Source organism: Pipra filicauda, unplaced genomic scaffold (genome assembly GCF_003945595.2).
Source record: "Pipra filicauda isolate LSUMZ 115617 unplaced genomic scaffold, ASM394559v2 scaffold96_size2947999_pilon, whole genome shotgun sequence".
Lineage (NCBI taxonomy): Eukaryota > Metazoa > Chordata > Aves > Passeriformes > Pipridae > Pipra > Pipra filicauda.
Window position 1 is genome coordinate 287,772 of NW_024105164.1, and position 16,035 is coordinate 303,806.

The 16,035-nt window shown below is 38.2% G+C and overlaps 2 protein-coding genes across 2 annotated transcripts in view; one reads left to right on the top strand and one right to left on the bottom strand.

Annotated features, from left to right (window-relative positions):
• MAPK8 (mitogen-activated protein kinase 8) overlaps nucleotides 1-16,035 on the bottom strand; it is a 183,516-nt gene that overhangs the window by 72,345 nt on the left and 95,136 nt on the right. The window lies entirely within an intron of this gene.
• Nucleotides 1-16,035, top strand: part of FRMPD2 (FERM and PDZ domain containing 2) — a 73,532-nt gene that overhangs the window by 18,254 nt on the left and 39,243 nt on the right. Inside the window, exons 8-17 of the mRNA XM_027718356.2 lie at nucleotides 1,714-1,798; nucleotides 5,070-5,220; nucleotides 6,831-6,902; nucleotides 7,566-7,740; nucleotides 8,412-8,562; nucleotides 8,659-8,797; nucleotides 9,696-9,848; nucleotides 11,978-12,163; nucleotides 13,036-13,192; nucleotides 15,667-15,877. Of these exons, the coding sequence (XP_027574157.2) occupies nucleotides 1,714-1,798; nucleotides 5,070-5,220; nucleotides 6,831-6,902; nucleotides 7,566-7,740; nucleotides 8,412-8,562; nucleotides 8,659-8,797; nucleotides 9,696-9,848; nucleotides 11,978-12,163; nucleotides 13,036-13,192; nucleotides 15,667-15,877 (1,480 nt within the window). The remainder of the gene's footprint in view (nucleotides 1-1,713; nucleotides 1,799-5,069; nucleotides 5,221-6,830; nucleotides 6,903-7,565; nucleotides 7,741-8,411; nucleotides 8,563-8,658; nucleotides 8,798-9,695; nucleotides 9,849-11,977; nucleotides 12,164-13,035; nucleotides 13,193-15,666; nucleotides 15,878-16,035) is intronic.

Below are 16,035 nucleotides of genomic sequence, written 5' to 3' on the forward strand. Positions count from 1 at the left end.
CTCATTGCAGTGACTTCGTGTATGTCTCAGTCTCCACTGAAACACTAGTAGCTGTGTTATACTCAGGATTTTGTAATGCAGGACTCTAAAAATACATGAGTCAACATGGAATGTGAGAACTTGTTTGCCACAGACATTCTTTCATGAGATAATATATTAAGAAAATGCATTCTTCTCTGAAAAGAACTGCTACCATTTAGTAGAGCACCATTATCAAGGGAGATCAGTACCTCTATCAAGACTGTACTTTTAAAGATATAATCAAGTAATAATCTACAGGAGTGACTAGTTTGAGGGCCACATGTTAATTTAACATCAGAAATGTGTTAAATCTGTGATTAAAGCATGGCAATCTGGCCACTGAAACTAGCCAAGTTGTCCCACTGTCATAACAGCCAATACAGAAAAACTAAGGGGAATTTTATGTCCTTGTCAAAGTATTTTTGTACAATTATGTGAAAAGCACAGTGTAAGCAGAGAATTTTGCAAGGTTTTCTCATTAAAAAGCATGTCGTTTTAGAACATGGGAATGAATCTTAACTTTGGTAACTAGTTTATCTCAAATCCCACATTTTGTCACTACCATCTGCAGCTTGGAAAAAACCAACACATGTTTGTGCTTATTTTAGGAACATGACTGTAGATTTTCTAGTTTGTAAAACTGTACTTGGTTGGTTGGTATACCAGAATTCAATGTCACGTTTTCATTTGGAATTCGAAGTGAGGTCTCAGGGTGTAGTGCATGAATATTTCATCTGGAGAAAAAGCTGACCTAAATGATTGCTTCCACATAGTTCATCTTATCACACTATCTTTCTGCCCGTGTAATAGTTTGATATGTAATTCTTCAAATAAGACCAATTAAATTATCTAAATGAAGTAAAATTTAACCTCTCCCTCCTTCCCTAAATCATAGTATCACAGAATATGCTGAGTTGGAAGGGACCCATAAGGATCATTGAGCCCAACCCTTAGCCCTGCACAGGACCATCCCCAATAACCACACTGTGTGCATGAGAGCATGATTTAAAACATCTTTGCTGCTACAAAAATCATTAATAGAGCTACCACTTGCAAACCATTTCTTGTTCTGCCTCTAAATTTCAGCTTTCATGTATTTGAACAATGCAACACCTATCCTTTCTGTAGCAGCAGAGATTACTGAAGGTGAAAACCAGTACAAATCTCACTTGCTAAGAACTCACAAACCATCCTATACTCCCATCATATTTTTATGATGTGAAAGCATTCACAATATATTTAATGTACCAAATAACTGGTGGAATATTTACAAATATTTTCATTTCAGTGATTTTATATCCTACTTTGATTAATCCAGAGAAATGTAATGGTTTTTCCCACCCAATTTTATGCAAAAATTGGACATAGTTTCTGAGGAGAAGAAGCTGTTTCACAAATTACCCCCATACAGATGGAAATGACAGCCAGTGTACCTATGCAGCTAGTTTCTAAATTACATTCACATGAAGGATTATGAAGAGGAGGTAACAATAACTAGGGAACTGGGGATACTGCTGGTAGTATTCACTTAACCTTATTAAATAGCCATTTATGTCCAAATGAGGACGGTAACCAGTCTAAAAGAGAGGAAGTAAGCAGTATAAATTTCTTGCCTGTTTTAATTGTCCCAGCATTGGATGCTAAGTGCTGCTACAACTGCTTCAATTGTGAAATTTCCTTTATTTATTTTAGGGAAAGTTCCAGAGATGCACAGGTCATGTGACCCCCCACTTAGTGGGTCAAGGACACAAAGTAGCTACAAGCTCTTCATAAACAGGTAATCTCAAGTCATATTTCTACAAGATGAAAACTGTTTTATAACCAAGCGAAACAGACAACTAGTGTGGCAATGCCACTATCAGAAAATGCCTGGATTGGCATCTGGGCTGTTTTGAGAATAGATACTATTTATGTAGAATAAATACCTTAATAATACATCATATTCTACTATGTAGAATAAATAAATAATGTGCACCTAGACTTAATTTGGTTCCAAGTGGAACAATCCAAATGCTCTAGTGAAATGAAACTTGGGCCCTGAACAATCCGTACAAAAAAAGCGTGTTCAAGATCTCCACCTTTACCACTGTATCCTGCCAGATGCCATAGGCCTCCCAGAACAGCTGCCCCTGGCTGTGTCTCCATCAGAATCGGGCAAGCAGCAATAGCCCTATGTCACTGAAACAACTGGGAAGCAGCTCCACAAAGACCGTGGAAGGTTGGACTTGATGATCTCACAGGTCTCTTCTGACCTTAATGATTGTATGATTCTATGAATACCTGTTGAAAAGGTATGAACAGTCATCACTTTTCCTGTCAAGGCATTCTGGCAGAGTCCTTATTTTTCTGTATTCAGAATTTGGATGTGGTTTTCCCTTGCTGTCACATTAGCAGAGACCTTACGTGTTCTGGAGTGGTTATGGCAGACCATATGATCCATAATTTTCAGTGGCTTTTTGCATTTCCATCTAGGTACTTAGACTGATTTTTCTCACTTGTATCAGCCGTATCCAGCCCTGCACCACTACTTTACTGAAGAGTTACAGGTGACCCAGGGACACAAGCAGTAAAGACCTCTGCTCTGCCATGAGGATTAGCCTCATTTCAGCCATGGCATGTACAGCAGTCCTGTAGACACTGACAAAGAAAACTGAGAATTGTACAGCTGATACTAACTCCTTTTCAAAAGCCAGGGACACATCACTGCTGCTAAACAAGAGTTTTCTAGACTGGGTGTTAGCACAGTGCAGCTATAATCATGGCTGTTTCCAAATGAAGAAGAGATGTCAGCACTGTTAGCCTCTAGGCACCACAAAGACCAGAATCCCATAGTTAAGCACCATGTAATCCCTACAGACATCCCATTTAATAGAGTTCTTGACCCAGTTAAGCAGGAGTTTCTTCTTTTAACCATGACATGAGAAATTCAGGCCCACAGGAAATGCTCCATTTAGATCAATTCCCAGCTAAATGTATCCCAAGTAGACAGTTTGAAATTCCTGATAAATCAGCCAGGATAATCTGGGTGATATGAGACACCCCAGTACACCTCTAAAACTGCAACAAGAACGAATAACAATCAGGTTGCAGGATAGTGGCTGCTTTTGTGAAAAAAGAAGTCTCTGTGTACCTGTCTAACTACACACACACACATATATATATATGTGTATATAGACATCTATATATGCATCTTATACCTGGCAATTATATCAGTAACAGAGGATTTATTTTCCAAGTATTTTGGAGCAATAGCCATGCCTCTGATTAACAACTTGGGTATGATCTTGATATCCTTGATCTAAAATCATGATGCCAAGGTTAAGTTCCCCTCCTCTGCTGAAAGACGAACTCTCTTCTCCAAATCTCCAGTAAGCTATTTCCCATAGAATTTCAAGGACTGTAAACCCCACTTTTGGTTGTAAGCATCTGCAACTGAATTTCTACCAAGGTCACCATCCTATTGCAAGTACCTGAACAGCAATGGAGATGAAGTAACCACTTTGGAAAACACCAGTTTGCCATGCGGAAGGACAAACAATACAAAACTTAGTGATGGATTTACTAGCTATAAAGCTTTTCATCATGCTCAGTTCTGTAGGCAGTCCAACTGACATTTACATGTTAAGCTTGTAAGTATATGCAGGGCTCTAGGCTATATATAAAGAAGACACAGCTGTCAAATCTGGCATCTCTCACCTCACAGGAGTAATAACTGGAAGTGTTTTCCACAGGAAAAGAAAGCCTTCTTAATAAAAAATTTTGGTTTTTGAGCTAAAAGTATTTTTATGCTCACAAAAGTCACTTCAGGTAATTTTTAGGCATATTTCTTCAGTAAATGTTGATTTTTATGAGGTTGTATCTAGATATGTTTATAGACAGAAGAATGTAAACTAGGATATGATAGAACAGAACAGAATAGTTCAGTTGGAAGAGACCTGCAATAATCACATAGTCCAACTGCCTGACCACGTCAGGGCTGACCAAAAGTTAAAGTGAGTTATTAAGCGTATGTCCAAATGCCTTTAAAATGGGCCAATGACCGCCTCTCTAGAAAGCCTGTGCCAACATTTGGCCACCCTCTAAGTAAAGAAATGCTTCTTAATATGATGTCTGAACCCCACAGAATGTAGCTTTGAACCATTCCCTGACACTGGATACGAGGCGCAAGAGATGAGCAACTACTCAAGTACATTTGTTAAAATTTTTTTGAAACTCCCTGAATAGTCTCCTGAAGCAAGTTTGCAACATGCAAAAGAAAAGGATGAAACTTTGGAATAATGAAAAAGCTTCCATGTGACTTTGGCATTTGTTAAAAAATGTAATTAACAAAAATCCACCTCAATAAAACCTTTCCTTCTGAGCCACATAATCATTCTTTCCTCATTGACAAGAGTACATAGTATATTTTAAGTTTATTCTAAGGGTACATGTGTCTGCTCAGGTGGAAAACACCATTACTTTATGCGTTAAAACTGCAGTACAAAGACAGCTTTATGATCTGAGATTTCACACATCTTTCTAGTAATTAAATTGAAAATTCCCTCAGTTCCCTAAGACATTAATTTATTCTAATGGATTAGTATTCAAATAATTTAATTACCATTCCTGAAAAATTCTGAATAATGTAACAACAAATTATAAGGCTTTCTGAAGATTTTTCCTTGAGAATATAAGAAACGAGAAATTTACTTAATCCTGTAGAATTCCAAGAAGGGTATGGGGCTAAACTCTTTGCTTGTTGGCTTCACAAAACTTAAACCAGCTAGATCTGGCTCACCAAATGAAAAAAAAAAAGAAAAAAAAGACTGTTACCTAATTAAAGCAGAGTTTAGATTTATTTACAAAGGGCATCAGTAATATTATTCCTGCTAAATTATTTTTCTTTTTCTGTAAAGAAACATTTAAGAACTTATAACTGACATTTCCCTGGACTTCATAATACCCCATAATATTCCTAGTTAATGTACCTTAAGCTCTTTGTCCTCAGGTCAGTGCTGTTTTGATTGCATGCTATATATATATTGCTCACTGTGACATTTCCATTGAAGGTCGGTCAGTGCTGTAGAAGAAATCCCTGGTGGAAATCAGAAGAACAACCGACAGAACCTGTTAAGCTTAGGTTCCACCTTCTCTGTGTCTACAAAAGACTACACAGCACCTGCTTCATCACAGAAATGTTTATTCCACAGGAAGGAAAAGGTGAATGATGAAAAACATATAGGCTGATTTCAAAATGTAAATATCACTAAAGAGAAATCTCTCATTTAATTGCTGTTCAACAGCGACCTGCATATTAGCTGCTGAATCATCTCATTCTATGAGTATTCTAAATTGACAGACTCCAAATCAGGCATGATCCAGTTGTGATATCTCAGAACTGACAACAGTGAACAGCTCATGTTCGTAAAGACTATGCAAAAGCTGATAATTGAACCCTCTCTAACTACGTGTGATTTCTGCAAGCATCAAACACCATATGGACTGTTTTCACCAACTGCTTTAACAGGAGCTTCAGAACAGCAACAAAATTTACAAAGATACTGAACCCAAACGTTTGCTGGTCAATGGTGCTCCAAGGACTTAAAAGTTTTGTTACAGAAATCATAGGCTAGCACCGAGTGTGCCAAACCAATAGTTTTCCTAACTGTCTATTTGTAGTTGCTGATTTATTGTAAGACTGTGTTAAATGTGAAGGGTAATGTTTCTTTGGCAGCTGAATCACAAAAATCCAGAAATAACTGAATCACAGAAAACTCTACAATGATTTTTCCTATGGAGCTTTCTGTTGTGGAAGAAGGGACAGGTTTTAGGCTGATGAGCCCTTTCACCTCGTCTCAGTTCAGAAGCTCAGGACTGACCAGTGGCAGACATTTGGTCAAGAGCTTCAGTTAGATAGTTTGGAAAATTTTCCTTTTACATATAAATTTGGTTTTAAATTTTATTAATATGATTTTTGTTGAGATAATAATTGAGTTTCCCAGAAGGAGTTCAGCAACCGTTATAACAAAGTGCTAGTCCCTCTTTAATGTAATATAAAAGTGCACTCTCTGTTGGCAGGACAATAGTATTATTATGAAATAAACCCTAAATTTTTTTTAAAAGGATCTAAATGAGTCAAGTTACTAAGTCATGGACAATGGCTGGAAGGATTCACATCTTATCACTTGCAGACATTTAGTTATTTCTCTCTGCATAAGGTACCTAAAAGCATAGATAAATCTGGTGAAAACCCAATGTGCAAAATTACCTGAGGTGGATACTCAGCAAGAAAAAAACCATCTTGCCCTGTTAAAGTTTGTTGAAGTAAAAAAAAAAAAAATTAAATGTCTACTAGTAAGAACTATCAGTCAACCTTTATTATAGGGAAGAAAGCAGCTCTGTTTTTCAGTCTGATTCCTATGTAAACCAGGCTTGTGAAATCACAGTGGTGTGTATGTATGTGTTTACATGTCTGTGACTGTCCTCAGAGTAACTTGAGAATCAAATGGGAAAAGGTCTCAGAATAAATTAAGTTTCCATAAGTGTCATGAAAATAGGTGCCTTGTAAAGGAAATTAATCTTGGTTAAGTGCCTTTATAGAAGAAAAGGCTTCAGCATGAGCTTACCCCCACTTAGACCACAGAGTCTCCACACAGGAGAGACCTCACACAGAGAGAAGTCTTCAGGCAGCATTTGCACATTATTGGACACTGAAGTCAATTAGCTCCAGCACATAGATCAACAGAAATGGGTTTCATTGATACTTGTGTTTGGGATTTTCATTACATTATGGAGACAATTTACTAAATTTCTAAATTTCCTCCTTGAAGTTTTCAGGTCCAGAATTTATTATTTTGTCTGGTGAACCACCAGTGACCTTGCAGCTGCCTGGATCAATTGTGGTAAGTAAGTACATAAAGAATTTAGGACTAATCTAGCTATCTTTTAGTTGGGGCTCTTTGTAAGTTGCATCTCAGTCCCAACCCAGTTTTCTTGCCATGTCTTCCTCTCAAAACATATTACCTTCAGAGGTATTGACACTTGAAAGGAAGTGATTTAATTCTCACTGCTATTTAGTTATTTCTGTTAGTTTAAAATTAGCTTAATTTATCCTTCTCAGCTAAGAATGCTCACTTTAGCCTGACTTTTGAGACAAAGATTATACAACAAATATGCAATGTGACATCTAATGCCAATGTATGGGACTTCTCCAGCTTGCAGCCACATCCTTTAACTTTCATTGAGATAAGGTAAAAAGGTGACAGCATACAGCAATAAAAATGAGGGCAAAGAGAATTTGGAATTACTCCCAAATCTAGAATAACCCTGGTGACTATAGAGTCTGGGTACGGTCAGCTGTTTTGTTGGGATTCTCTGGGTTTTTTAAAAATTATAAGTGTTTGTGATATTAATTTATGAGAAGACAGGGAATAGCATAATGTTGTGATCATTTCCATGAGGTTATGTAGAGATAGAAGACTAAGGGGCCTCAGTAATAAAATGCTGTGGAACCTGAATTGCTTGTATTTGGCACTCATTCTTCATTCTTTGTCGTATGTTCTTAGACTAAAAAAGGGAAATCCTATTTGTCCCAAAGGGATCTCAATGTGATTCTACTCAGTGGGCAGTGCCTCGAGGTGCAATGTGACATCAAGACCAAGGCAAGAGATGTTTTCAACACCGTGGTGGCGTATGCAAACTTGGTGGAACATTTCTACTTTGGCTTGGCTTACCTGAAAGGTAATGAGACAGCTAAATACAGCAACAGCTTTCTCCCTCTGTGCCTCTGTAGTCACTTCATTAATGAATTCCAGTAAGATCTTTTAAGATCCTCAGATGAAAGCAGACAAAAAGCTTAAGCAAAAGTAAGGTACATTGGTTTAAACTCTACTGCACTGAGCTAAAGCATGTCTATCCCAGAACTGTGCATATTACTAGATGAAAAGGCTGTGTGTCAGCCATGACCTGGAATAATACTGAGCCATGTAGCTCCAGCAGAAATTCCAGGAAGCACTGTACTGAGGAAGGCTGACTATCTTTGTCCCTAGATAGGACTACAGCTTCAGCTATGTCATCTACAAGACCCACCTCTCCCTAGTCCATTTCTGGTGGCAAGCATGGCTGAGAAGCATACCTTGTGCCTAGGAATGCAAGCTCCATCAATTCTATGTGATTCCATAAATACCACACTAATCCCGCATCTAACAATTGTAATCCTAAATTACATACTGTTATCCTAATTCTCCATCAAAGAGCAGAAAGTTAAGCCATGACACAGAGAAGTGAATCTCACTGACATCCACAATCCATTTTATATTTTATTGCTGGTGATGCACTATATGAAGACAGCAGAACTTTGAGCTGCTGAAGTATATCCAGATTTATTACAGAACCCAACATTCTCATTTCAGGTAAAGAATTCTTCTTTTTGGATGAGGAGACCAAACTCTACAAAGTGGCCCCAGATGGCTGGAATGACCAACCCAAGAAGAAAACCTCCATCATTAATTTCACACTCTTTCTAAGGATAAAATTCTTTGTCAACCACTTTAATGTTATCCAGTAAGTGCACAGTTCTGCCGGCTGCAGGAAAAACAGTAACTTTTAGGGATACCCTTTAAAGCTCCTCCTGTGTTCCTAAACCTTTCTGTATTCCAGGCACGGCTTGACAAGGCATCAGTTTTACCTGCAGCTTCGTAAAGACATTTTGGAAGAACGATTATATTGCAATGACGAGACTGCCCTGAAACTCGGTGCTTTGGCTTTACAGGCAGAGCTTGGCAATTATGCTTCTGAGGTGTGGATAAATAATACAATATTTCTCTGAGGTTTCTCTCAACAACTTTTGCAGCTTTTGTTTGTCACATAGCATTTAAAGAAGAAATGTGAATAGCACAGAATTTCATTGAAGTCCTTCAGTTAAATCCTTCAGATTTAATTAAAAGAATTACAAAATTTTCCCAATTAAGGAGCAGTAATGAGCCAGGTGAATTTGGCAGGAAATATAGCAGAGTGATGAAAGATTCTTTATCTTCATAACTGATAACATATTCTAGTAACCCCAGAAAATCTGTAGAAAATTTCCAACATAGGCACAGCATGGATGTGCAGAGGGGCTTAGAGAGTAGTAAACATGGAAGAGAAAAACAAATGGACACTCCAGAATTCACAGCTATTTTATGTGTAGGCTCAGATCCACAAGCCACAAAGACAGGAAGGTCACAGACGGTATATCTGAACTAGTTGTCCTAGTTTTGAAGTGTATAGAAAATGCCCATTTATGTTCTCTTCCATATCCTAAGTTGTATAAATTAGTTATATAAATTAGTGTAGCTCTACTAATTGAACTCTGAGTGGTCTGATCCATCTGGTCGGATCCATCATGGCCATGGTCCCCCAGTGTAGGTTGCACTGATGCACTGTAGCTGTCAGCTCTAAGTGTGGAACATACTGTAGGACACACCTTAGTCCTCTCTGCACAAAGAAGTGGTATGTGCTTTGAGCACCTGGCTGAGCACAGATACAAGAGACACAGGCTGTCAGGACTCTACCTGTTGTTCTCCACCTTCTTCTAGGAAACAGGGTGGCTTCTGCATATGGGCCACCCCGAAAATGAAATGCAAAGAAAAAGAAAAGTCAAAGAAACAAAGGCTCTTGTTTCTCTGGGGTTTTTGTTTGGTTTTTTTTCCCCACAGATGCATGGAAAGAACTATTTTCGTGTTGAAGACTATGTTCCAGCAAGTCGAATAGAGAAAATGACTCTGGCGTATGTACAGCGAGAGCTTGCTAAATTACATCGTATGAATCGTTCCCTATTTGAGGATGAAGCTGAACTAGAATTTTTAAAGGTAACTTGCCATACCCCAAACATTATTTATTTATTTATTTTGAGGTGGAAAACCCCTCTCTATTTAGCATTTTCTCTTATTTCCTTCTTGCCTGATACAGTGGATTTTAGATATGGTGAACAAATTTAAATAGTCAACAAAAAACTCTGAGTTTCATTCTGCTGTAGATACTTTCACTGAGAGTTTATATAAAGTGTTAAAGCACATTTTAGTGTATTTTCAGCATCCTAAGGCTTGATGCAAATTTTTGGCATGTTACTAACATGTCTGGGTTCCAGATGATTATAAAACATGGGAATAAGCCCTTTTTTGGACTTCTGAAATTACAGCAGCTGTTCAGCCACTTTCTAAACATGTAGTGATTGTTTGTTTAAAATTATCTGTGAAGCCTGGAAGTGAGGGAGGAGTTCTCTGAAGTATTTCCTCATATGACTATATCTCTAGGGCTCAAAAGTGTCATGATGATGTGGGATTTAATTTTTTCCTGCTAATTTCTACTTCTCCCTAAACTTCTCTGCTTTCCATCAAATGAATAATATCTGAGATTAAATAAGGGATAAATATTAGCACCCATTTTGCTGCAGTGCCACATGCTTTTATTTATAGCATCATTTTATTTCAGTTGCTATTTAATTATATTAGTTCCCCATCTAACACTGTCAGTGGAATTGAAGAAATAGATTGAAGCTTAGTCTTAATGACAGTCCCATCATGTGTGGCAAATCCGGTGAAGAAAAGTAGCTTTGTTAGTATCTGTTTCAATGAATAAGTCTATAGAAGGAGCCAACACATCACACAAAGTGAGAAAGATAGCCCCCATGGCAAGAACATGTAAATTCCAAATATGAAAGGGATTAAAAATTAAAACCCAGATTCAGCTAGTGATTATAGATGCCCCAGTTTTCAGGACCTGAACATTTGTACTATGGATGCTTCTTGAAAAACGGATCTTCTTAAAGTGTTTTATTTTGGTCGCTGAAAATTTCTATTCATGGTGTAAAAGTCATTTGGGGGTTCTACAGCAGCTTCCTAGAATGAAAAAGAAGTTTTAGCACAAACTCATGTTGATCTGCGGATCACAAAAGAGGACACCAAACCCTCCTCATATTCTGTAGTCACATTTTAACATTTTTGAGGCCAAGTACAGGAGGTAGAAAGACAAGCGTCAACACCCAGAGCCTCTGGATGAGTTCCTCAGAGTATTCTCGGCACAGTTGGAGGGCTGGAGCAGAAGCCAGCTCCTCAGTCCCTTGAAGTTTAATCCTACTTAACTTTTTGCCCAGAAATGAGCACTGTGGAAGAAAGAAGTGACACCGAAGATCTGTTACTATAAAGTCTGGCACTGAAGGGATATCTAAGGTAGTGAAATTCCATCCAAAGACACCACTATATTTAGGTGAAACACTTTGAGGTAAAATTTAGCCAAACCTGTAACTTAAGATGTTGGCAATGGAAATATATAATGTCTTATTTTCAAAGATGATAGCCATGAAGGAATGGGCATACATACCTGAGTGAGTTTGTTGCAAGCTGGGAGCTGTAATGTCACTGCAGTTAAGATTTCCAGTTGACCATCAATGTTGTAGAGAGGAAACCCCACAAGCCCGTAATAATGTCAGAGTAGCCCTGGCACCAAAATATTAGTAGTTTTATTAAGATAATGATATTTGCTATACCTCGTGGTTTCTGGGTTTGCTCAAGGAAATAGAAAAGAAAATGGAAATAAACAAGGTTTCACAGTAGTTAGCTGCACTAATCCTGTGTGGATTTCTATTCAGAAATGCAGTAGCAGAAATGCTGAGTACCTCAGTGCCACTGTAATGTTTAGATGATTGTGCGGGAAGCTACATAACACTCCTACATCTTCAAATGAAGTATGCGGGAAGTGTTATTTCAATTTTACACATGGAAAATTAGTGTATGTAGTAACTCTATGACATCCTAAAGTAAGGTGATGACTCTGTGAGGCAGTAGGCATGAAAATTTGGTGAGGGTTTTCAAAGGATCCTTGACAGAGTGAAAGAACACTCAGTAAAGAGACTCAAAAACATTTCCTCTCCCATCTACCTGCCTTTTCAGTAATGAATGTTTTTCAGTAATGCATGGTAAAAGTCCTTTTTCTCTGCAAGGTGACTCAGCAACTTCCCGAATATGGAGTGCTATTCTATCGCGTGTCCCAAGAGAAGAAAGGAGCAGAAGGGGACATAATCCTGGGAATCTGTGCCAAAGGCATCATTGTCTATGAGATCAAAAATCACACAAGAATTGCCAGTTTACGATTCCAGTGGCGTGAAACAGAGAGAATTTCAGCTCATGTGAGTTGGAACTAACTGAACCTCGTCTCCACTTCATGACTTTACTCCTCTTCTTCCTGACACTTTGCATTAAGAGCCAGAATTAGACTCATTCCATACAGGCAAGTCATTTTTGAAAATAGTTTCAAATCAAAGCTGGATCTGGATGTGAAGATACCCAGTTCTTCATGAGGTATAGTTCTAGAGGGCTTTTGCCAAAACTGGAGTTAAATTACTATAACACTGAACAATCTGGTGTTGACTATTACAGAGAGACTATGTCGAACCTCTCTATGGCATATTGCATATTCATTCCTCTCTTGTCTTTACTGCTCTCTCTTTTTTCTTCTGTTTTCTTACCTACACCAGGTAATAGGATCATGTCTCCTGCTTCAAGATCTCATTATTCCTATCCCTATCTCTGAGTATATTAACAAACTAGTATTGGTGACAAGATTGTGATCCTTTCTAAGTGGGATTTTGACATTAGAGGTATATCCATCTACTGTCGTACGGTCTAGGTGTGTCAAACTGCATCACATACTTCTCAGCTTGTTTGCTCTCCCAAAATGGTCCTGCTGCTCCTTGAAGATATGTTCATTTTCACATTAAATTTGTTTAATAATTTCAACATCTGTAGGGCCAAATTTTGCAGTTCTAGCAACCTGCTCTCAATGCATTCAGTGTCCAAAGGCTCTTGACTTGTCACATAGAAGATACATAGACACCTTGCTAACGACTATTGAATTTACAACAGGCATTTACTGCACCCAAAAGGCTTGCAGTCAGGCATAAATACAACTGGACAAAACAAGATTATATAAATGAACTTTCAGTACCTCAGTGTAGTGACTGATATATAAAGCAAACTGTGCTGGTTTTTTTCCCTTCAGAGAAAAAAATTCATGATTGAAAGCAGCTTCAGTGGCAAGAAACACACCTTCATTACTGATACAGCGAAGACATGTAAATATCTACTGGACCTCTGTTCTGCCCAGCACAAATTCAATGCGCAGATGAATTCTAGGCAACTTCGGCAAACTTCATCAGGTGAGGTATAAATGCACTTTCATTACTGGGCCCATAGGACAGGGTTATGTTTTAGGAAAGGTGCATTCACCAAAGCTGAGAATTAGAACCCACCACATTAGTTTCAATCTGCTGCAGTTAGAAAATAATGCCTCCTACTACATTGGAAGTTAGAGGACTGTAAGTCTAACTTGGCATGTGCATGTGAATGGGCATGTGTAGCAGGTGAAGAGGGGTTCTCTGATGATAATAACAACTATGTAGCTAAACTCAGATTTAAAAAAAATAATAAGCATGATGTCACTTCCCTTCAGGAGACCTGCTTAGAATTATACCCCAAATGTAACATGAAAATATTCCACACAAATTAGAACTATAGTAGTGCCCAGATATGCTGGAGCTGAATTTAGTTATCTTTGCATAAGACCAGGATTCAACCCCACGGTTCAGTCCCAGGACAAAACCACTAAACCAAAGGCACATGAGTCATACCCTCTCAACTACGTAGCTGCTAGCAGCAATTATCTTAGATTTTGCCATGTCTGTGGAAGATATTACTAATATCTCCTTAAGACTTCAGATTTTCCATAGTTTCTAAGACAAGTTTCTGCTCAACCCAGGGCAGTTACATACCACTTCTCACCCACAATTCTCAGCATGTTCTGTAAAGATGGGTGAGGATCATTATGGAGAAACTGAGGCACATAAGAAATAACAGTCTAAGCTGACCACTGTCATCACTCTTGACTTCAGTGAAGCAACGGGAATTTTCACTAGCTCATCATTTCACTGCCTTGAACAGAACCATAATCATTTACAACCCCTGAGTGTTTGACCCAGTAAGTCCTAATAGGAGAGTCAAGTGTCACGCCTTATCTGTTGGCATACTCTTTTCTGCAGTAAAACTGTAAACAAATTATACCATGGGATATAACAGGACTATTGAAATATTGCCTCCTTCTCACTAAAAGCATTTAATGAAAGGTGAAATTCCACCAGCACAAATTTGTTCCCATGGAAAAAAATGCTAGGATAGCATTTAGGTTCAAAGCACCTTTTGTTGCTTGATGCCTGTAGCTTCAAACATATTTTAGTGGGACTGTGCTTTTTAGCATGCAAATGAGTGCTAGTAGTAAATCCTACAGTTTCCTGTCTCACATTTGTTTGTAGTAATATGTCCTAATAAAAATTATTACATTCCATATATAACAGAATAAATGATTGAGAACTAAGAAAATTATAACCCAAGTCCTGATTACAAGTACACCAAACCACTGAAACAAGCCAGACTTACACAAAGCATGTGACCACAGGTTCTGAGGTTCAGTGTGTGCTTGCTGTCCCAGAAAAAAAGCTTTGTGAAGGCAATGACAGACAGTAGTACAAAATGCTGCTTTTGCCAACACAGTGAGGCTGTAAAAGATTATGAGACTCTTTCTGCACACTTCTGCTTCTGTTGCACTGTTCGGATGTATAAGTCACCATCACTTCAAAACTTGATAGCAACCCCCTGCTTCGGAATCACCATAGCAACTCCAGACTGCACTAATACTGTGGACAGTTAAGCCCTCTGATGCCTTAAGAAATGCCTTTGATCAAAGCCACCAAGGAAAGAGGAGCCTAGATTTAATGCTGCAGAGTAGTGTTCTAGAAGGTTGTATTCAGGTTAATATTTATTAGGAAAACACATGGGAGGTTAGCTGTCATTTATAAGAAGAATTAAAGCCCATACTGATGCTGACCTGTATCAAGCAGAGTTTTTGGTTTTGTCTTCAATTTTCTGCTGTCCCTCTCTCCTCCAAATTCCCTCTTCAGACCACCAGCTGAGAACCTAAATAAAGTAATGCCTCCTTAAGCACTATCTTGTTTCAGAAAAATAAAATCCTTTTTGTATATAGTAGAGCCCAGGTGTCATTAAGCAAGTAGTAGATTTCACAGGAAAGTGGAAAACTGGCCACCAAGATGGTCCCCTAATTAACTTCACTTGTGCAAATCACTCAGCTCTTTGGCACCTCTCTGAATGTTGGAAAGTATGTGTGATTAGAGCTCCTGTCTTCTCAGATATACATATAATGGAGGGGAGGGCCTGTGAAGGATCAGAAATTACTACCAAGATGGCTAATTCAGACTTTGAGAGACAGATATGTCTCATATACCAAATATTTACAAAATACACTTTACAGAGATATTCAGGTTTAAATTATATAGGGTTGTACATTTCATCTGTCTTTGTGGAAAGTGAATTTGTAGTATAATTCACAGAAGTGAAACCTAAATACAGTATATGCTTTCTGTGAAAGAAATGGATTGAAAACTACTCACTCCAAGGCCTGGATATTCTCAAAGATACAAGAAAAATATATCTGTAATGTCGATCTTATTTTTTTTTTTGGCATGTTCAAAAGGTTAGATGGAAAGTTCCTTTAAGCTTAAAAAGATGGGACAATATCAGTGGATTTGTCTTTCCTTCCTTCCCTCTCTCCCTTCTTATTCAGAGGACAGTAAATTTGTGGAAATAGACAAATCAAATTCTGCATATGCAGCTCAGCGTGAACACCTTGCTCTTATCCAGAGACTGTCTCGTTCAGAGAATGTGCTCTATGGAGCAAATCTGGAAAACCTTTCTGCTGGGATGATGAGCAAATCTTGTGACAACCTCAGTGTGGAAACCAACAACAGGATGAGAGACAAAAGCAATCTTGGCAGGTAGGTTTGCTTTTTCCTCTAAACATGTGTAAGAATACTCAGTCGTAGGTTATATAATTGCAAACCTCTGTGCTAAACTATGAGGCAAACTTTTTTTTTTAAAGGTTTTATTGTGGTCACATCAAAAGTCCGGGGGCTCCATGGTGCCAGCAGTAGCG